Raw genomic sequence first — 21,664 nt, 5'->3', positions numbered from 1 at the left:
TGACTTAAACAACAAAAACAAAATATAAAAAACCAAACAAACAAACAAAAACTTGTGATGATCAGGGAACTCTGACCATAGCTGTCTGGGTATTAGATTATAATAAGAAATTATTAGCAATTTTGTTAAATGTGATAATAGCATGGTGCTTATACCTTTGTAAAAGTCCTTACAGAGATATATGCTGAAACATTTATAAGTAAAATAATATGCTGTCTAGGAATTGCTTTAAAATCATCTAGAAAACAAAGCTGAGTGGAAATAAGATGATTGGAAAAAAGGAAAATTGTTGAAGCTGAGCAATGGGTGCATGGGTGTTCACTATATTATTATCTCTACTTTTGTGTTCATCTGAAAATTTCCACAATTCCTTCTACCTTCCACAAAATTATGAAAACATGTTTTTAGAAGAGGTGGTAATATTCCCCAGTTAACTTTGTGTTTTTAATATTTATTTTAATTAATTAAATAATTTTTTGAGAAAGAAAATTGTGCATGTGTGAGTGGGGGAGGGGCAGAGGCAGAGGGAGAGAGAATCCCAAGCAGGTTCCATGCTCAGCACAGAGCTCAACACAGGGCTCAATCCCATGACCCTAGCAGAAATCTAGAGTTAGATGCTAAACCAACTGAGCAACCCAGGCACCCCTACCTCAGTTAATTTTGAAACACACACACACAGACACACACACAAACACACATATCATCCAGTTCTGAATGAAAACATTATTTTATAGCCATTGTATGTTTCTGTGAAGGTACAGAGATGCTTCACATCAGGACTATGCCAATTTTTTTACATTTTTTAGTGGGGAAAAATATGGGTTACTATTGTTTCAGAGAGTTATGAAGTATATATTCCCTAGGCTTCCAGGAGGCTTAGTATTAAAGTATAAACTTGATGACTTTGGGCACTGTGTGAGCTCATTTTCCTGTTAAAACTTTAAAAACAGTTGAGCTGGAATTAGATTCAGCTCCAGTGGAAACTTTGTAAATAAGTTTTAATGATCTGTTACAGTAGAGCTTTTAGTAGAAAACTGGTTCCGAATATCATTAATCAACATGAACCATGTATATATATTAGCTTCCTTTTTAAAGAAATGTTTAGGGCCACATGAGTGGGTCAGTTGGTTAAGCATCTGACTTCGAGTCAGCTCATGATCTCACAGTCTGAGTTCGAGCCCCGTGTTGGGCTCTGTGCTGTCAGCTCAGAGCCTGGAGCCTGCTTCAGATTCTGTGTCTCCCTCTCTCTCTGCTCCTCCCCAACCCATGCTCCATCTCTCTCTGTCTCAAAAATGAATAAACGTTAAAAAATTTTAAATGTTTATCTATTTCTTTTGAGACAGAGAGAACATGAGCAGGGTAGGGGCAGAGAGAAGGCACAGAGAGAATCCCAAGCAGTATACAGGGCTTGATCTCACAAACCATGAGATCACACCACCTAAGCTAAAATCAAGAGTCAGATGCTTAACAGACTGAGCCACCCAGGCACCCCAATATATATTTGTTTCCTGTTTGAGGCCTTGAGTTGTGTATTGTCCTGTATTCTCTTAAATCTACTTTGTAACGAACCATCACATGCCCTAGAGTGGCTAGGACGCATTTGGGGCTGATCTTTGTCTACCACACCACTCTATCTGCAAGGGAAAGAAAGACATTAGGTAGTAGTGTCTTTAGCCAATACATGATTTACAAGTCTACCTAGGAGCTCTTTAAAATGCAGTCTTCAAGCACTAAACAGCTTGGGGAAGTAGCAAGACCATGGTCCGTGGAGTCAGACTGTTTCTTTCTTTTTTTGAATAGTTTATTGTCACGTTGGTTTCCATATAACACCCAGTGCTCATTCCTACAAGTGTCTCCTCCATGCCCTTCACCCCCCTTCCCCTCACCCTCACCCCATCTGCCCTCAGTTTGTTCTTGGCATTCAAGAATCTCTCATGGTTTGCCTCCCTCCCTCTCCCTCATTATTTTTCCCCTTCTTAACACTGAAACCTTGGGGAAATTATCTGACTTCTTCAAATTTCTCTCTCTTCAACTGTAAATACTACAGACTCACCTCACAGAGATGTAATGAAAATTCATAGAAAATACTTTATAAGGTGATTCCGCTTGTACCGGGTCAAGTGTGAAGAGATTCACTCAGCAGTGAAGTATTCATTTTAAAAATATTTTTAAAAAGCCAAAGCAAGTGAAATTGATTAGATCCAAGATTGGATTGGAGGTAACTGGGGCTTTAATTATGAACTGCTTCAGGGAGAAGAATATCATTCTATGGCAGTATTGAATTGGAAACACCAGTGGGAGAAAGTGGATGAGCAAAAAAGACCAAGCTTATAAGGGGACACAAAAAGTTGACTCTGAAATGGGTTCTCCCTTCCTGGGCCTCTCTCAGCTCTGGGCTCACATACTTTCTTTTACTTTGAGGGTTTTTATATAATTTGGTGTTTATTATGCTTTATGCCCAACATGGGGCTTGAATCATGACCCCCAAGATCAAGAGTCACATCCTCAACTGACTAAGCCAACCAGATGCCCCTACTCTGAGGTTTTGAAACAAAACAAAACAGAGTCCAGCTCTGCAACAGCCAAAGTAGTTTTCGAATTCTTTCTGAGATAGAAACTGACTTCACCTAAAGAATGACTTCCTGTATGAGCTGCACCTGTTAGAGATCAAGAAATGATGGCAGAAGATTCTTAGGTCAGTGAAACCTAAGAATCTGTACGGTACTATAATGGTGGACACAAGTCATTATACATTTGTCCACACCCACGAACTATACAACACCAAGAGGGAACCCTGATATAAACTGTGGACTTTGGGTGATCATGATGTGTGCATGTATGTTCACCGGGTGTAACAAATGTGCACTGTGGTGCAGGATACCCACAGTGGGAGAGGTTGTGTGTGTGTGTGTAGTGATAGGAGATATATGGGAATTCTCTGTATTTTCTGCTCAATACTGCCATGAACTTAAAACCATGCCAAAAATAAGGTATACTCATTTTAAAGTAAATTTAAAAAATTTTTTAATGTTTATTTATTTTTGAGAAAGAGAGAGTGAGAGGACAAGCAAGGAAAGAGCAGAGAGAGAGAGAGAGAGAATCTGAAGCAGGCTCCAGGCTCTGAGCTGTCAGCACAGAGCCTGACGTGGGGCAGTGGAGAGGAAAAGACTTGCAGAGATTTGGGAGATATTTAAACAAAATAAACAGGACAGGAACAAAAAGCAAAGATGGACACATGGGATTGCATAAAACTCTAAAACATCAAAGCACACAATCAACAGAATGAAAAAGGTAGCCTACAGAATGGGAGAAAATGTTTGCAAATCATACATCTGATAATGAGTTAACATCCAGAATATATAAACTTCTATGACTCAACCACCAGAAAATCAAATAACCCAATTCAAAAATGGGCAAAGGACTTGATGTGTATGTCATCTTTGGAAAAAGATGATATACAAATGGCTAACAAGCATATTGAAAAGATGTTCAATATCACTAATTTTCAGAGAAATGTAAATCAAACCCACAGTGAAGTATCACCTAACACCCATTAGGATAGCCACTATAAGAAGAAAAAATAAACAGCAAAAAAAAAAAAAAAAAAAACCACAGAAAAATAACAAATGTTGGTGAGAATGGGGAAAAATTGGAACCATTCTGTATTGTATGGGATTGTAAAATGGTGCAACCATATGGAAAGCACTGTGTAGTTTCCTCAAAAAGTTAAAAATGGAACTATCATATGATCCAGCAATCCCACTTTGGATATATATTCATAAAATTGAAAGTAGGACCTTGAATGGGGCACCTGGGTGGCTCAGTTGGTTAAGTGTCCAACTTCAGCTCAGGTCATGATCTCATGGTTCGTGGGTTCAGGCCCCGCATGGGGCTCTGTACTGACAGGTAGCTCAGAGCCTGGAGCCCATTTCAGATTCTGTATCTTCCTCTCTCTCTGACCCTCCCCTGCTCACGCTGTCTCTCTCTCTCTCTCAGAAATAAATTAAAAAAAATTTTAAAAAGAAAAAGAAAGTAGAACCTTGAAGAGATATTTGCACCATGTGATCATAACAGCACCTATTCACAATACCCAGGAGGTGGAAGCGACCCAAGGGTCCACCAAGAGTTGAATGGGTAAACGAAATGTGGTCTGCATACACAGTGGATTTCCATTCAGCTTCTTTTTGAAAAGGAAGAAAATTGTGTTACATACTATATCATGATGAACCTTGAAGACATTACTCTAAAGTGCAATAAGCCAGTCACAAAAAGACAAATACTATATGACCCCACTTATGCAAGATACCTAGAGTTGTCAGATTCATAAAGCCAGAAAGTAGAATGCTGGTTGCCAAGGGCTGGGGGAGAGAGGAATGTGGAGGCATTGTTTAAGGGTATAGAGTTTCAGTTTTACAAGATGAAAAACCTGTGATCTATTTCACAATAATACAAATATACTTACCCCTACTGAACTGTAGGTTCAAAAATGGTAAATGTTGGAGTGACTGTCTGGCTCAGTCAGTAGAACATGCAACTCATGATCTTGGGGTCATGAGTTCAAGCCCCACATTCACATAGAGCCTACTTTAAAAAAAGGTAAATGTTATGTTGTGTGTTTCATATTTGTTTTTTCCACAATGAAAAAAATGAACAGGATGCTGTGAGTGAGTGGATGTGGTAAAGGCAGACAGGGAGACTTAAACACTATGAGTGTAGAGTTCAGGAGGAAGGCTCAGGATGGAAATACAGATACACAATCAGCCTGGAGAAATGGAGATGGAAAAGATCACCCAGAAGACCATGTAGAAAATGAGAAGAGAATATCCTCTGTCGAACAAGGGCTGAGAAATATTCTCATCATGGTAAAAGTAAATGAAGTGAACATTTCAAAATAGCCTGCAGAGAAGACTGAGAATGAATGGCCAGAACATAGAACAGAAGAGGGAGAGGAAGAAGTGAGAGGAGAGAGACAGACAGAGATAAGACAGAGACAGAGAGAGCTTGCGCTATATCAAGGAAGCCCAGGGAAAAGGGCATGTTTCAAGGTGGAGTGAGTCAACAGTGTCAAAGGAGTGCAACAAAGTAATGGCTAAATCCTAGGTCATCAGTGACCTCCACCAGGCTGGAAGAAGAAGGTAGTGGGTGTCAGGGTATCATGGTGGGTGAATTATTCTGAGTCTACATGAAAATGAATACCAGAGCATTCACAAGCATACCTTGTCTGATAGAGACCCCCTTTATGAAAAGCTACATTTGTAACCACTTTGTATCCTAAGGGATGTTCAAAGATTCTTTAGAAAAAGTCCCAGCTGGGACATCTAAACTTCACAACTCTGAAGTTTTTTCCTTTGTGTATTGGAACCTCTAATTTAAGCACATTTCATTTCAGTTAATTGCCAAAACAAAACAAACAAACAAACAAAAACCATATACTGGAAACTCTCTTCCATATATAAAAGGTCTTGAGTCTTTTATTTTGTCAGAAGAACCTCAGCTGACTCTATCGCCATCTCTTATCCTTTTAGGTCTAAAGGAAAATTACTAATTTGGTAATAAGTAATTTTTTTAATGTTTATTGGTTTTGAGAGAGAGAGAGAGCATGAGTGGGAGAGGGACAGAGAGAGAGAGGGAGACACAGAATCTGAAGCAGGCTCCAGGCTTTGAGCTGTCAGGACAGAGCCTGATGCAGGGCTCAAACTCATGAACTGCAAGATCATAACCTGGGCCTAAGTCAAATGCTTAACCAACTGAGCCACCCAGGCGCCCCAGTAATTTTTTTCTAAAAATAAAAGTTAGAGATTTTGTTCCATCCAAGTAGAAACCAAGGAGTTTGAAAAACTAAATGCAGGGGCGCCTGGGTGGCTCAGTCGTTTAAGCGTCCGACTTTGGCTCAGGTCATGATCTCACAGTTCGTGGGTTCGAGCCCCATGTCAGGCTCTGTGCTGACAGCTCAGAGCCTGGAGCCTGCTTCAGATTCTGTGTTTTCCTCTCTCCGTGCCCCTCCCCCACTCACACTCTGTCTCTCAAAAATGAATAAACGTTAAAAAATTGTTTTTTAAAATTAAAAAAAGAAAAACTAAATGGAATAGAGAGATGTTCAAAGCATGAACAAAATCAAAATTAATTTAATAAAAAATTGAGAACTCAGATAAAGCAGTACAGAAAGGAAAAAAAAATCGGCTTACCATAACCATGTTGGGAACATTAGCCCTTTTGAGGTTAAAAGAGAAATTTGTTTTAACTCTTCAAAATATCATACAGTTTCTAGAGTTCCTGCCAAGATGGTAATTTAGCACAGGCTTCTGGCTCCAACCAATCAAGGTCAACCCTGGAAGAAGTATAGAGAGAGGCATCATGGATCCTAGAATAGACGAGGAAAAGTCTGTGAGCAACCCTTGGGAGAAGACTATTTTGAACCTACCTCTGTGTATGTGTGTGTGTGTGTGTGTGCACGTGTGTGTGAATGTACATGTGTGATGTGTGTGTAAAGGTAACTAAAGCCTGAGGTATAGGGGTCATAACTGTAGAAGGTAATTAGAGGGAAAAAAGATTAAATAGATGATAGATAGATAGAGAGATTAGATGATAGATAGATAGATGATAGATAGATAGATAGATAGATAGATAGATAGATAGATAGACAAAGAGAGAGGGACAAAAAGAGAGAAAGCAGAGAGATTTGGGTTCTACTCTGCCTCCTCTGCCCACCCCATACACACGATCTCCAGGAACAATGGTGCAGGAGTCACCAGGGATAAAATCGGGGCAGCCAGGATGATGGGTTAGGGAGCATCTAGCCTCAGCCCTTCATTACCCTTCCTCCTCCAAACCCTCAGAGTGAACAATTTACTACATAAGAAGTGCCTCCTCTACGTGATTCTTTCTGGGGGACTGAAGGTAAAAGCCCTGAACTGAAGAGTGGCTGTGCTTGGGGGAGTGGTACTAAATTGAAGTGTTTAACCGTGATTTTCTGGTGTCTGGCGTTCTGTTCACACTAATGCTCATTTCCCTCACTCTCTTTGAGTTCATCTAGCTGATGTGAAGTAGGGTCTGGTTCTTGGCACTGCTACAGCACAGAATGTCTGGTACCTCCAGGGAAACCTGAACTCCCTCACCAAAATCACAACACATCCTTGTGCCAAACTCCTTAATGAGAAAGTCAACAAAATGGGTAAAATATCATTGGAAGCAGAGTTATTAGAATAGTTGGACCAAGAGTTTGAAATAATGTAATAAATATACTAGAAGAGATAAGAAGACATTAGAAATATGAAAGGAAAGAGGTGCCTGGGTGGCTCAGTTGGTTAAGCATCCAGCTTTGGCTCAGATCATGATCTCACAGTTTGTAAGTTCAAGCCCTGAGTAGGGATCTCTGCTCTACTTTGGATAGTGCAGAGCTCATTTTGGATCCTCTGTCTCCCTCTCTCCCTGCCCCTCTCCCACTCCCATTTTCTCCCTGTCTCTTTCTGTCTCTCTCTCTCACTCTCTCTCCCCCTCCTTACTCAAAAATAAATAAACATAAATAAAAACACATATGAAGGGTTCCAGGGTGGCTCAGTGGGTTAAGCATCCAACTCGGTTTTAGCTCAGGTCATGATCTTGCAGTTTTGTGAGTTCGAGCCCCACATCAGGCTGTGCACTGATGGTGTGGAGTCTGCTTGGGATTCTCTCTCTCTCTCTCTCTCTCTCTGTCTCTCCCTCCCTCTCTGCCCCTCCCCTACTCACGCTGTCTCTGTCTCTCTCAAAATAAATAAATAGACTTAAAAAAATAAAACTAAATAAATAAAAAGACACATGAAAGGAGACTGGAAATAAGAACCAAGGGAAACCATTAGGTATGGAAAATATAATAGGCAAAATAAAGAACCCAGGAGATAAGATCAGTCACAGAATGGACAGAGATAAAATACTGATTCCCAAGTTATATTATTACATTGAGGACCTCTTACAGAAACAAGCAGGAAAGGATAAAGAAATAGAAAATATAAAGGAAAGTTAAAAGATATAGAGAATAGATTTAAAAAGGAGCATCTGGATAATATAAGCTCCAGTTGTAGAAAAAAAATTAAATTAAAAAAGGAAACCACTCTCTCTAGAGTCCCACTTTTTTTTCTTACACACACACACACACACACACACACACACACACACACACAGATATTAGTGGGAAAATTGGTGAAATTTCAATAATGTCTGTAATTTAATTAATAATAATGTACCAATGGTACATTAGTAGTACCAATACTACTAATAGTAACAATAGTGTACCAATGTTAATAATAGCACACCTATTCTTACTTATTCTACTATGATTTTATAAGATGTTCATATTTGGGGCTATAAGGAGATTAGTACTATTTTTACAACTTTTCTCTGTCTAAATTAGTTCAAAATCAAAAGGTGTTTACATGCAGTTATCTACATTTTCCAGTTTGTTTTATTTTCTCCCACTGGTAAATCTACACTGTCAATCTTCCAATTCTTTTTAAAATTCTTGATAAACAATGGAGGAGGGGGTAATATAGATTTATCACCTACAAATTGTTAGCATTTTGATATAATCTATCTGGTCTTTATTTCTAAAAAAAATTTTTTTGCAGGTCAACAATTAAATAATAGTGTATTTTTTTAAACTTTTTTTTTTAATTTTTTTTGCTGCTTATGGAAGAGGCAACTCTAAGATACCACTGCAAAGATGTCTCTACTTTCTTAATGAAAATTGCCCAAGGGACACCTGGGTGGTTCCATTGGTTAAGCATCCAACTTGTAGTTCTGGTTCAGGCCATGATCAGAGGGTTCATGAGTTCCATCTCCACATCAGGCTCTGTGATGACAGTGCAGAGCCTGCTTGGGATTCTCTCTCCCTCTTTCTCTCTCTGCCCTCCTCCTTCTCAAAATAAATAAATAAACATTAAAAAAAAGAAAGAAAGAAAACTGCCCTAAAGTGAGAGTGAGAAATGAAATGCCGGTAGATACACCAGCAGACCTCAGTATTTGTGAAAAAAGGCTAAGGGCTGTTGAGTGCAGCAGATGCGGAGACACCAAGGGAGACAATCTGCAACTTCAGGTATTGGCGCGGCACACCAAACCGAAAGTTTTCTGTGTTGAGCGGTTGGAAGAGGAAACTCCATCACCAGTTATTTGAAAAAACAGATTGGTGGCAGAGGTGAGCTTTAGAAGTTTCTGGATCTCTGGATTGACAGCAAGGGTTGGCAAAAGAGACACATCATCTATACTAATCATCCTTCAGGGCTGAAAAATATATATGTTAGACATCAGCCCGCTGCTGCCAATATCTAGCCTCAGAAAAGAGGAAAGCTACACCAATCCTCAAAACAGGTCGTTATAAAACCCTGAGCCATGTACATTGTGGAGCAGGGAAACGTTGGTGCCCCAAGCATTTATTGCCCTGGACGTGTTCCCGCAATATACTCCTACAAGCAGTTCCCTCCAGAATATGAGGATCTAGCCCTGGGGAAAAGTGAAAGGAAAAAGCCAAACACAGCACCCCCCCCCCATACAGGGAAAGGGAGAGCCCAGGATGACAGCTGAGGGGTGGCCCTAGAGAGCCCCCAATCAGGATCCAAGGGCAGAGGCTCAGGGGAAATATGTCCTGAAGACATGAAATTTGAATTGATGTTTATTGATGGTATGCTTAACGTATTTACACTTCCTATGATTAACAACAAAACCAAAATTGTTCCTCATTTGAGGCACAGGATTGGGAGATAAATTAGTGTTACATACATAGAAAACTGGACAAACAAAAAGTAAAGTGATTGCAAATCCTAGGAAAAGCAGAAAATTGTACAGGAAATAAAATAGACTCTTAGTATATCACCTAGCTCAGCTGTGAATAGAGAATCCATAACAAGATTAACACTGAAAATTCTTCTAACCCCAAATGGTGATAGAAGCTATACTGGCAGGATGTTGGGACAGGAAGCGAGGGAGAGAGTGCAATTGAACTAAATCTTTCAGAAGCAAATAGATAATATCTAAGTGAAACCGAAAACTGCACAATTTGGAAACAGAAGTATATACAAAAGAAATATCGAAGTGGTTGCCTTTGGGCAGCAGGAAGAGGGTGGGGGCAGGAAACAGCTAATTTTACTAAGCCTCATAGAACTATTTGACCAACTAGCTGTGTGCATCTACAACTCTGATTTTTTAAATCTATAAGCATTCTTATTATAATATAATTATCTAGAAAGTAGTAAGCAACATGTTGTCTGTTATTATGGGGTACATTTTCCCGTATAAACTGGGTCTCTATGTAATATGTTTTACAGTCCCATATTCTTTTTTTAAATTTTTTTCAAGCCCAGCGATTAATTTTATGATTATTGTCCTAGAATCTTGTTCAGTTATGCTGCTTATATCTGTTTTGAGCAGTTCTTTAGCTGTCAATTCTTCCTGGAATTTCTTTGGAAGAGAGCTCTTTCATTTCGTCATTTAGGTTAGCTTTCTATCTCTTGTTAGTTTTAAAAACTTGTTATGCTCTCTGCACCTGTGAGCGCTGCTGTACACAAGAAGACTCTGACGGTCCAGGGCCTATCCTTTCAGAAAGTGCTCTTTGAATGGTATCTCTTGGTCTCTCTTGTTGAGACCTTGGTTATTTTATTTTCCTATTCTTAGTGGTTTTTGGGACTCTCCACCATGTGTACTTTGGCTCGTTTCTTGAGGTAGCCCTGGAGAAGAAAACAGACAGACAAACACACAGGGAACAAAGGCACACAAACGCACAGACAAATCCAACAAACACACAAACCAAGAGGGAAAATGAAAAAGTAAAGAGAAAAGATGAAGGAGGGAAGGCGAATAATAGAAAATAAAAATACATTAAAAAGTCAAAAAGAAGAAAAGAAAAGGAAAAAAGAAGAAAGCCAACAGACAAAGACCAGTTTAAAGCATATAACCGGATTTCCCAGCTACAACTAAATAGCTGGGTGTATGCAACGCTGGTTGAAGAGCATAGAGAGAGATGACAGGGCGGGGATGAGGCAAAATTGGAAATGAAATGAACAGGCAGAAGGGATAAGAAGCTTTTTTCAAAGAGTGAAAGGGTGGAATATGGTTGAAGAAGTGAGAGAAAGACGCTGGTGTTATTCAGAGAAACTATATAGTCTGATTACTCCTGAGAGAAAGAGATGAAAAGGTAGGTAGGAGTAGAATTTACATCTAGAGAATGGATTAAATGTGACTGTTTAAGCAAGCCAGTGGCCAGAATTAATCAGGGCAGTGCTCCGATAAAAAAAAAAAAAAAAAAGAAAGAAAGAAAAAAGAAGGGGAGGAGGGCAGCTCTCTAGCAGTGATGGGCGTGGTTTAATCCAATGCGTCAGGCGGGAGTTCTGCCGTGGCGGTTGTGGGGACGAGAGTGGCGGCGCTCCAGTCCCTTCTTGAACCAAGCGCTGCACCTCACTTTTTTGGGTGTGTGAACTCCCCATGCCGGGGTGCAGCCAAGGTGGGTCGCGCTCTATATCCCAGGCCAGGCCTCGTTTCCAAATCCCAGTGCGCGCGCCCCACTGAAACCACTGAAACTGCCGTAGATACGACCTCGCAGGCGATCCCCTCAGGGCAGTTCCAAGCCTCTTGCCTAGCCCTGGGGATGGAGCCAGAATCGCTGCTCCCGTTCCTCCAGGTCGGGTTGGCGAGCAAGGACGGAGGTCGCCTGGGATGAGTGCGTCCTGCCTAGGGTCAGCTGGAGATCGGGAAACCGGGTCCCTCTGTGTCTCGTCACCCAAAACACAAACTCGAGGGCAAATCTCCCAGTTTTAAGCCCTTCGCCTCCCCTCTAGGGATCCAGCCGAGCCAGAAGCACAAAGGCGAGGTCGCCGCTCGGCCCCTCCTGGTCGAGTTGGCGCGCAGGGAGGTGGCGCGAAGGGAGCTGTTTTCCCGGGGATTGTCTGGGAAGAGTGCATCCCACCAAGGGTCAGCTGGAGAGCAGGAGACCAAGTCCCTCTGTGTCGCGAGGGGAGGTTTTTCTGTTCCCCAGCGACAGGGACCGTGTCTTGAGCAGTTTAGGCCTCTCTCTTTCCCCTCTCACTCCCCACAGAGAGGGATCGCCCCGGTCTCTCTGTGTCTCTGGTCCCGGCCCGATTTTATCTTCCCCAGTTCGCACTCACGTTAGAAGGTTTTCTCAGTGTATTCTGTCTCCTTTTCCTCCCAAACTCCTGGATTCTGTAAGGGTTCCTATGGCTTCAGGTCTTCTCCGTGTGAGATTTGGGGGCGAGTGCAATGTAGGAAGTTCCCTACTTCTCCGCCATCTTGCCCCTCCCCTTTTAAAAAAAATTTTTTTTTAAGTTTATTAGTTTATTTTGAGAGACAGAGAGTGAGCAGGGAAGGGACAGAGAGAGAAGGAGAGAGAAAATCCCAGTCAGACTCTGCACTGTCAGCACAGAGCCCCATGCAGGGGTCGGACTCACCAATTGTGAGACCATGACCTGAGCTTAAACCAAGAGTTGGACACTTAACTAACTGAGCCACCCAGGCACCCCTAGTCCCATATTCATGAATGTAAAAGGCCACACACTCAACAGTTCTAATAATAATAATGCCATTCTGAAATCTTGCATATTCTAGGTTTTTAGTTTCTTGGATCTGGCATTTGTTTTTTTTCCACAGCAACCAGTCAAACTGCAGTGGTTGGCCCTGAAAATTACAGACTCAGTGAAATAAGCAGATAATGTCCCTTAAAAAAAAAAAAAAAAGAAAAAAGAAAGGATGCCTGGGTGGCTAAGTCGGTTAAGTGCCAAACTTTGGCTCAAGTCATGATCTTGAGGTTTGTGAGTTTGAGACACCTCAGAGCCTGGAGCCTGCTTAGGATTCTTTGTCTCTCTCTCTGCCCCTCCCATTGCTTGTGCTCTGTCTCTCTCTCTTTCTCTGTCTCTCTCTCTCTTTCTATCTCTCTGTCTCTTTCTATCTCTCACTGTCTCTCAAAAATAAATAAATAAACATTAAAAAATAAAAATAAAAATAAAATTTCTATGGGGTGCCTGAGTGGCTCAGTCTGTTAAGTGTCTGACTTCGGCTCAGGTCATGATCTCACTGCTTGTGAGTTCAAGCCAGGCGTCAGGTTCTGTGCTGACAGCTCAGAGCCTGGAGCCTGCTTCAGATTCTGTGTCTCCCTCTCTCTCTACCCCTTCCCCGCTCATGTTCTGTCCCTCTCTGTCTCTCAAAAAAATAAACATTAAAATAATTTTTTTTAATTTCTACTTGCTTGAGCTATCTCTTCCTTCTGTTTATACAGAGCATCTTTAACTCCGTTCATAATGACGGTAGAGAAACATATGTTCTTTTTTCAAAAATTACTACTTCAAACTTACATAACGAAAAGCCAATCCTACAACAAGACCTTCTTTTTGATGATGTAGAGACACAGGCATTTTAATTTGTTTGACTAGATTAAAAAATAAGGACATTTCCTTTTTAATATATGCAATACATGCCTACAGAGCAATACATTTTCACATATGGATTATGGTTAATATGTATTAGGTATATTTGAGGCTTAATTAAAAGTATAGAGCCTTTTGAAATTCAGAGATAAAAATATGCTCTTTTAAAACACAAAGCAATTTATTTATTTATTTATTTATTTAAATTTACTTCCAAGTTAGTTAGCATATAGTCCAATAATGATTTCAGGAGAAGAATCTAGTGGATAATGTCCCTTTACTTTACAGCTGCAGAAAAGCAGGTATGACTCAGTTGGGTAAAGCTGTCTTTCCAAATGCCTTTTTGGCAAAGGAGAATTGTTTAAACACCTGGACTTCTAAGACTGTCACCCTGTCGGATGACAGTAAATCACTAACTGCTAAAAAGTCTCCTATCTTGCTGTGTTGTTTAACTCAATGATGTGCAGCTCTGATAACATTAATATTGACACCTGTTTTCCTGGAAGGGATATACACTTAAAGTTGCTTTTTCAAGACAGAAGGAAGAAGAGGTCTTCTCTGTTCTCCCATAAGCTGGAAGATAATAACCTATGTTTCTGCTTAGTTTCTTGAGTTTGGGAGTTTGTGTTTCCTTTAAATTAACATTTCTTACCCAGGAACTGCTGTCACGCCAGGGGGCTGACCTGTGGGATGGGAACTCTCCACCTCAAGAAACTACTGGAGTGCAGTTCCTCTCATGCCGGCTGGCACGCACTCTGCTCTCCCACCTGCCAGCAATGCCAGCTCTGCTGGCAGTGGCTGCTCTTCCATTCCTTCCCATGACCTTTTTTCTTTTAATGTTAAGAGTATTTACACTTCTTTGTTGTACAGAAAGTAAAAATGGTGCTGTAACTTCATTGTAACCAGTAGCCATGTGGGTTATGACTCATCCACCAACTACTGCTATCTACATTACAGCCAGAGGCTTTCATAAGAACCTGGGACCTCCAGGTGGCTCAGTCCTTTGAGTTTCCTACTCTTGATTTCCACTCCCCACCCCTCCACCCCAGGCCCTGATCTCACATTTCGGTTCATTGGTCTGTGCTGATGGTTTGAGCCTGCTTGGGATTCTCTTTCGGTCTCTCTCTCTGCCCCTCCCCTGCATGCTTGCTCTCTCTCAAATAAACAAACTTAAAAACAAAAACAAGAACCTGACAACACTTTAGATTTATTGGTGTGAAATCCCCAAACTTAGTGGAAGGCAGAATTTCACAGGAACTATGCTTTTGGGGTGGGTGCATAGGTGTCCCTGGGTCTGTACCACAGCCATTTTTAAAAGTTTATTTGTTTTGAGAGAGACAGAGAGAGCATGAACAGGGGAAGGGTAGAGAGAGAGGGACAATCCCAAGCAGGCTCCACGTGTGGTCAGTGCAGAGCCCCATGAGGGGCTCAGGAACCTGTGAGATCCGAGCAGAAATCAAGAGTCAGAAGTTTAATCGGATTGGGGCGCCTCGGTGGCTTAGTCGGTTAAGCGTCCGACTTTCGATTAGGTCATGATCTCGCGGTTTGTGGGTTCGAGCCCCGCGTGGGGCTCTGTGCTGACTGCCAGCTCAGAGCCTGGAGCCTGTTTCAGTCTGTGACTTCCTCTCTTTCTGACCCTCCCCTGCTCACGCTGTCTCTCTCTCTCTCTCTCTCTCTCCGAAATAAATAAAAATAAAAATAAAAATAAAAATAAAAAGAAGTTTAATCGGATGAGCCACCCAGGTGCTTGTTTTTTTTAATGTTTCTTTATTGGGCGGTGGGGGGGGGGGGGTAGAGAGACAGAGCACAAGCAGGGGAGGGGCAGAGAAAGAGGGAGACACAGATTCTGAAGCAGACTCCACTCTGGGCTGTCAGCACAGAGCCCAACGTGGGGCTTGAACCCACTAGTACCAAGACTGTGACCAGAGCTGAAGTTGACGCCTAACGGAATCAGCCTCCCAGGCGCCCCTGTTTTGTTTTTTAAAAAACAGCCACCAACTCCCTCTGAGCAGTCCAATCAATCCTAAAGAAGGTGCTAGCTGGCACTTTCCCTTCCCAGAACCCAAAGGACAGCCTTAGCACACTTTTCAGTACCCTCTGCCTCAGGCTCTGCCCTAGGGGACTCCTTTCTAGCTCCCACACCCACCACAAACTGATGGCAAAGGAAATCTTTTTTCAGGAAGACCTCAACCTCTGGATTGTATCCAGGGCAGTCTACTTTGTGTTGGCAGACCCAGGCTCTAGGGGCCGGCCCAGCTCCTGCCCCGCCCACATCCAATGCTGTGCTTCAAAGACAGTGGATCAAAGGCAATTATTGAAAACACAATGCTTTGTAAGATAATCTCAGGAACCCTCCGTATTGGAGACCCAAAACACACCTACCTCACCTGGATCCCTGAATCCTGGCTGATGGTGTGGCTGTTTCCTCTGAAACTTTCCACATTTTATGAAAGAATTTATTAACTATGAGGAAATCTATTACTTTGGTATTTAGATGCATTCAGTCTTGGACTTCAGTATTGAGAGCGACACAGCTCACCCCTCTAGGAACCCCAAAGGTCAGTGCCCGAGTGGCCTGTTGGCAGAACCATATGGACAAGGGAGGCGATAGACGTCTTCGCCTCTTTGTGGCTTAGTATTTTGCTGTATTGGGGCGTTTTCCTTCCTCTGTCCTCTTTATAGATTGTACAGTCCTACGGGAGAGGACGGTATAAGCTCTCCGCACATCTGCACCACAGCAGGTGCCCTGGGCGCTCCCGTTCCACGCCTCTGCCTGCTCTCAGAACCTGTGGAGGGAGACACGTCCAGGACCTCAGGAGGCTCGCGTCCTTGGACCTGTCCCTGCAAAGGACCCTTCGCTGTCACGCCAGGCTGCCACTGCCTCTCTATCACCCCGGAGACCCCTCCTTTCTGTGTTCTGTGCTTCCCCGCGCGTTCAGGTGGTGGCATCTGGCTTCACTCCCTCTCCACCGCTCCACCCGCCCGCAGCCCACGCCACCCCGGCCTTAAGACCGCCACGCTAGTCTTTCTCTGGAAGCCTCTTCGGAGGGTGGAGCCAGAAAGTGACCACGCCAGGCCCGGAGAGGAGCGCGCGGGCCAGCGCCCGCGGCAATGGTCTCCGTCCTACTAACAGTGATCCGGCGGACTAGACCCCTGAGGGGTGGCGGGAAGCGAGGCTTTGAGGACCTGAGCCAAGCTGCTGAAAGAACCTCCTTACCCAATCGCCTCCCACCGCGCAGGAGTCTCTGAGGAGGCAGCAGCGCGCTCTAGCCTCCCCGGCCTGTGTCCGCTGCTCCTTGTGTTCCTGGGGGACGCCGCCCGGCTAGGTGGCACGGAGGTGGGGTCACCGAGCTACAACAGCATCTATCTGATCCGGGCATCCACGCCTGGAAGGAAAACATTGGCGGCTATGGTGGTTGGACCCAGGTGGCCTCCGGCTGGCGCCCGCACCCCCAAAGGACGCTTCCAGCACGTGGGTTCCTTTGCCTCTGATTCTGCAAACGTACACCCTTCCTCTTTTTGTCTTATTGCCGAAATTCTGAAAGCATACGTGTCAAAGGCCGAGAGCTGGGATTTGGCTTTAGGTGGTGAAAGGCGTTGGTGTTGGAGTTCAGGGCAAACAAAGTCGAGCGTTTCCTGGGCACTAGCGTGGTACCAGGTTCCGCGCCACACGCCCTGCCGAGACTCCAACATGCACAAGAAGAAGGACTCTCGAGCAAGCTGCACGGAGAGCCGACTGAACCCGCGCGTCCTGGGACTCTGCACATACTGGGGGTTCCTGGAAGGTTTAATCCAATCCCCGCTCCCGCTGTGGCGCTCACAGGCGCCCTCTGGCCAATCGGCCTTGGAACCTCGGTGTACAGAACTTTCTCCATTTCACCACTGCCCGCTTTCCTGCCCAGAACTCTTATGTTTCCTAAACACACTGAGGACAGAGGGCCACCACTTCTTGGGGGAATTTGCAAATGTGAACCACGTCCCAATTCGCCGCAAGTGACCTGTGGAAGTGGAGACCTACAGATGAGGGAACTTACTATCCTGGTATCATGCTGCATCTCTCTCCTAAGGAACAGGGAATATGAAGCAGATTAAAGGAAGGGAACTAATTAATACTGACTACTCATATATAAAGAACCAGGTGCTTTGGATCCATTATTTTATGTAATCCTCACACACTAAGAGAAATGCATTATTCACTTTTTAAAAGTCTTTAAAAACACAGCATTATACAGAAAAGTGCATAAATAATAAGGTTGATGAAAGTGAACGCACTCAGACCTAGGGCACACCCAGAGGCTCTCTGTGCCACATCCCCTCATTAGCCACTCCTTTCTCCCTACAAGTAAACACTAAATTGACTTTTAAGATCATAGGCCAGTTTTGCCTGGTTCCAAATTCATATTATGCACTATACAGTATATTCTGGTAGGTCCGGCTTCTTTCACTGAATATTATGTAAGTTACCATCCTATAGCAATAGTTTGTTCACTTACACTGGTGTATCATTTCCCTGATGATGAGTGATACTAAACATCTTTTCATGTGTCTATTGGCCAACTAAATGTCTTCTTTAGAGAAATGTCTGCTCATTATCTTCTGCCCATTTTTAAATGGGGTTGTTTGGTTTTTGGGTGTTGAGTTGTAGTTCTTTATAAATTTTGGATACTAACCCTGTATCAGATACATCATTTGCAAATATCTTGTCCCATTCAGTAGGTAGCCTTTTAGTTTTCTTTCTTGTTTCCTTCGCTGTGCAGGAGCTTTTCATTTTGATGTAGTCCCAATAGTTTATATTTGCTTTTATTCCCCTTGCCTCATTAGTGCCTGTGCTCTTCCCTGGGATCTTTATGGTTTCAGTCTGACATTTAGGTTTTTAATCCATCTTGAGTTTTTGTGTGTGGTGTAAGAAAGTGGCCCAGTTTCATTCTTATGCGTGTAGCTGACCAGTTTTTCCAACATCATTTGTTGAAGAGACTTTTTTCCATTGGATATTCCTTCCCGCCTACTTGTGCATATTTAAACCATTACATTTTATTTCCTTTATTGGTTTATTAGTTATAACTCTTTGTCTTGTTATTTTAGTGGTAGCTTTAGGGGTCGTAGGTGTATCTTTAACTTATCACAGTCTTCTTTCAAGTGATATGATACCATTTTATGTACTGTATAAGAAATTTATAATAGTATCTTTCTACTTCTCCTTCCCAGGCTTTGTGCTTTGTCCAGATACATTGTACTTCTATAGAAACCATAACATGTTGATATTATCTTTGCTTTAAACAGCCACTTGTCCTTTAAAGAAGTTCAAACAATATGGAAAAAATTCCTTATCCTTATCCATGCAGTTACCATTTGCATGGTATTCGTTCCTTTGTGTGAATCCAGATTTCTATCTTGCATCATATTCCTTCTGCTCAAAGGAATTTCTTTAAACTTTTTTTTTTTTTACAAATAGTTTATTGTCAAATTAGTTTCCACATAACACTCAGTGCTCATCCCCCAAGTGCCCTCCTCCATGCCCATCCCTCCTCCCCCCCACATCCATCAGTCCTCAGTTTTTGTCAGCATTCAAGAGTCTCTCATGGTTTGCCTCTCTCCCTTTCCCCCACCATTTCCGCCCTTCTTCTCCCCCTTGTTCCTCCGTCAAGTTCCTCCTAATCCTCCTATACGTGCAAACATATGGTATTTGTCCTTCTCTGCCTGACTTATTTCGCTCAGCATAACACCCTCAAGGTCCATCCATGTTGCTACACATGGCCAGATTTCATTGTTTCTCATTGCCATGTAGTATTCCATGGTATAGATAAACCACATCTTCTTGATCCATTCATCTGTTGATGGACACTTAGGCTCTTTCCATGTTTTAGCTATTGTGGAGAGTGCTGCTATGAACATTGGGGTACATGTGCTCCTATGCCTCAGCATTTCTGTATCCCTTGGGTAAATTCCTAGCAGTGCTATTGCTGGGTCATAAGGGAGTTCTATTGTTAGTTTCCTGAGGAACCTCCACACTGTTTTCCAGAGGGGCTGTACCAGTTTACATTCCCACCAACAGTGCAGGAGGGTGCCCGTTTCTCCACATCCTCGCCAGCATCTAGAGTTCTCTGATTTGCTCATTTTAGCCACTCTGACTGGCGTGAAGTGGTATCTCAGTGTGGTTTTGATTTGTATTTCCCTGATGAGGAGGGATGCTGAGCATCGTTTCATGTGTCTGTTGGCCATCTGGATGTCCTCTTTGGAGAAGTGTCTGTTTCTTTAAACTTTTTTAATAGTGTAAGTTTGTTGATGATAAATTTGTTCAGATTGTGTACATATGAAAAAAGTACCTCATCTCTGCTTTTGAAAGATAGCTTTGTTAGCTAGAGGCCTGGGTTGATAGTTTTGTCTTTTAGTAATTTACATATATTCCTTCATTATCTTTTATCTTGCATCATTTCCAAAAATAAATGTGCTGTTATCCTCATCTTTGTTCCTTAGTATACAATGTGTCATTTTCTCTGACTGCTCTTAAGATTTTTTCTTGCTTTAAGCAATTTAATTATAATAATCTTTGGTAATTAAAAAAAAACTTCTTGTGCTTGAGATTTGTTGAGAACTCCTTAGGTCTGCTGACAGTTTTCAGTAATTTTGGAAAAATTTTTTAAATTTTTAAAATGTTTTTATTTATTTCTGAGAGAGAGAGAGAGAGAGAGAGACAGTGTGAGCAGGGGAGGGTCAGAGAGACAGGGAGACACAGAATCTGAAACAGGCTCCAGGCTCTGAGCTGGCAGTCAGCACAGAGCCTGACGCGGGGCTCAAACCCACAAACTGTGAGATCATGACCTGAGCCAAAGTCGGACGTTTAACCAACTGAGCCACCCAGGTGCTTAGTAACTTTGGAAATTTTTCAGTTATTCTCTCAATTCTTTCGCTTTCTTTTTACATAATTTGTCTTCTATTGGGGTGAGCTATTTCATTTCAAAGATTCATCAGCAACTATTTCTTGCAATATATTTTCTATACCCCTTCTTGTCCTCAGATACTTCAGTTATATGTAGATCAGACCACTTGACTATGTTCCACCACTCACTGATGCTTGGTGCTTTAAAGTTTTGTGTTTTACATCAGCTTCTTTCTGTTGCTATGTCTTCAAGTTCACTAATTTTTTCTTCTGTGTACAATGTTTAATATGTCATTGATGCCATTCAGTGTATTTTTCATCTTACACATTGTTTCATCTTCTAGTCCTCTAGAAGCTTAATTTGGATCCTTTTTTAATATTTTTCTTGTTTCTTTTTAATATGTTCAATGTTTCTTCTGGTTTCTTGGACATATGGAATATAGTTTTAATGTACACTATGAACTTATAGTCTATTAATTATATTTGCTGTGTTAATTCTGAGTCAATTTCAGATTATTTTTTTCCTCTTTATGGTTGTTATTTTCCAGTTTCTTTGCATACATGGTAATGTGTTATCCAATGGCAGATATTGTGTGTTTTACCATGTTGGATGCTGAACATTTTTGTATTCTTGTAAGTATTCTTGCACTTTGTTCTGAGACATGGTTAAGTGACCTGGGATTAGTTTGATCTTTTGGGATCCTAATTTTAAGGTTTGTTATACAGGGCCACAGCAGCCCTTATCTAGAGTTAACTTTTTACACCTACTGAGGCAAACCTCTCCTGAGTACTTTCTATGTTATTCCTTGTGAATCTTGATGTTTTTCACTTTGGTTGGTGGGACCACACACTATTTCTGGCCATATGTGGGCTCCAAGGATTGTTTCCTCTAATACTTTTGAGTGAGTCCCTCTCCATCCTCAAATATTTCCTTACAGACATGGGCTGATAAGTGCCCAGTGCCTGTACTCAAAGGGGATGTTTTGCATATTTTAGAATGTTCTCTGTGAAGCTCTCCCCTCTTTGGTATTCTGCCAGTTTCCTTTGCTTCCCTAAAGTCCCAACTCTGTTTATTCACTTCACAGAGACTGCCAAACTGTGCCTAAGTTTTCCTTTCCTGAACAGCAGCCTAAAAACTTTCTACAAGCAGTAACCTGGGGCAATCATAGAGGTCACCTCATTAGTTTCCAATGAAGGATCACCGTCCTTTACTGACTGATTTCCAATGTCTTGAGACTTGTTTCAAAATCAAGGGTAAGGGGCGCCGGGGTGGCTTAGTCGGTTGGGCGTCCGACTTTCACTCAGGTCATGATCTCGCGGTTCGTGGGTTCGAGCCCCGCGTCAGGCTCTGTGCTGACTGCCAGCTCAGAGCCTGGAGCCTGTTTCAGTC

General features: G+C 42.3%; 1 protein-coding gene across 1 annotated transcript in view; it reads right to left on the bottom strand.

The window, feature by feature from the left end:
- Positions 1-16,760: 16,760 nt before the first annotated feature.
- Positions 16,761-21,664, bottom strand: part of LOC120224381 (schlafen family member 12-like) — a 19,331-nt gene continuing 14,427 nt past the window's right edge. The window contains 1 exon segment of the mRNA XM_039222622.1: positions 16,761-17,248. Coding sequence (XP_039078553.1) covers positions 16,761-17,248 — 488 coding nt within the window.

The sequence above is a fragment of the Hyaena hyaena genome, unplaced genomic scaffold, assembly GCF_003009895.1.
Source record: "Hyaena hyaena isolate Hyena2069 unplaced genomic scaffold, ASM300989v1 scaffold_1167, whole genome shotgun sequence".
Classification (NCBI taxonomy): Eukaryota; Metazoa; Chordata; class Mammalia; order Carnivora; family Hyaenidae; genus Hyaena; species Hyaena hyaena.
The sequence above is the reverse complement of the archived record's forward strand: the minus strand, read 5'-3'. Positions and strand labels throughout refer to the sequence as shown.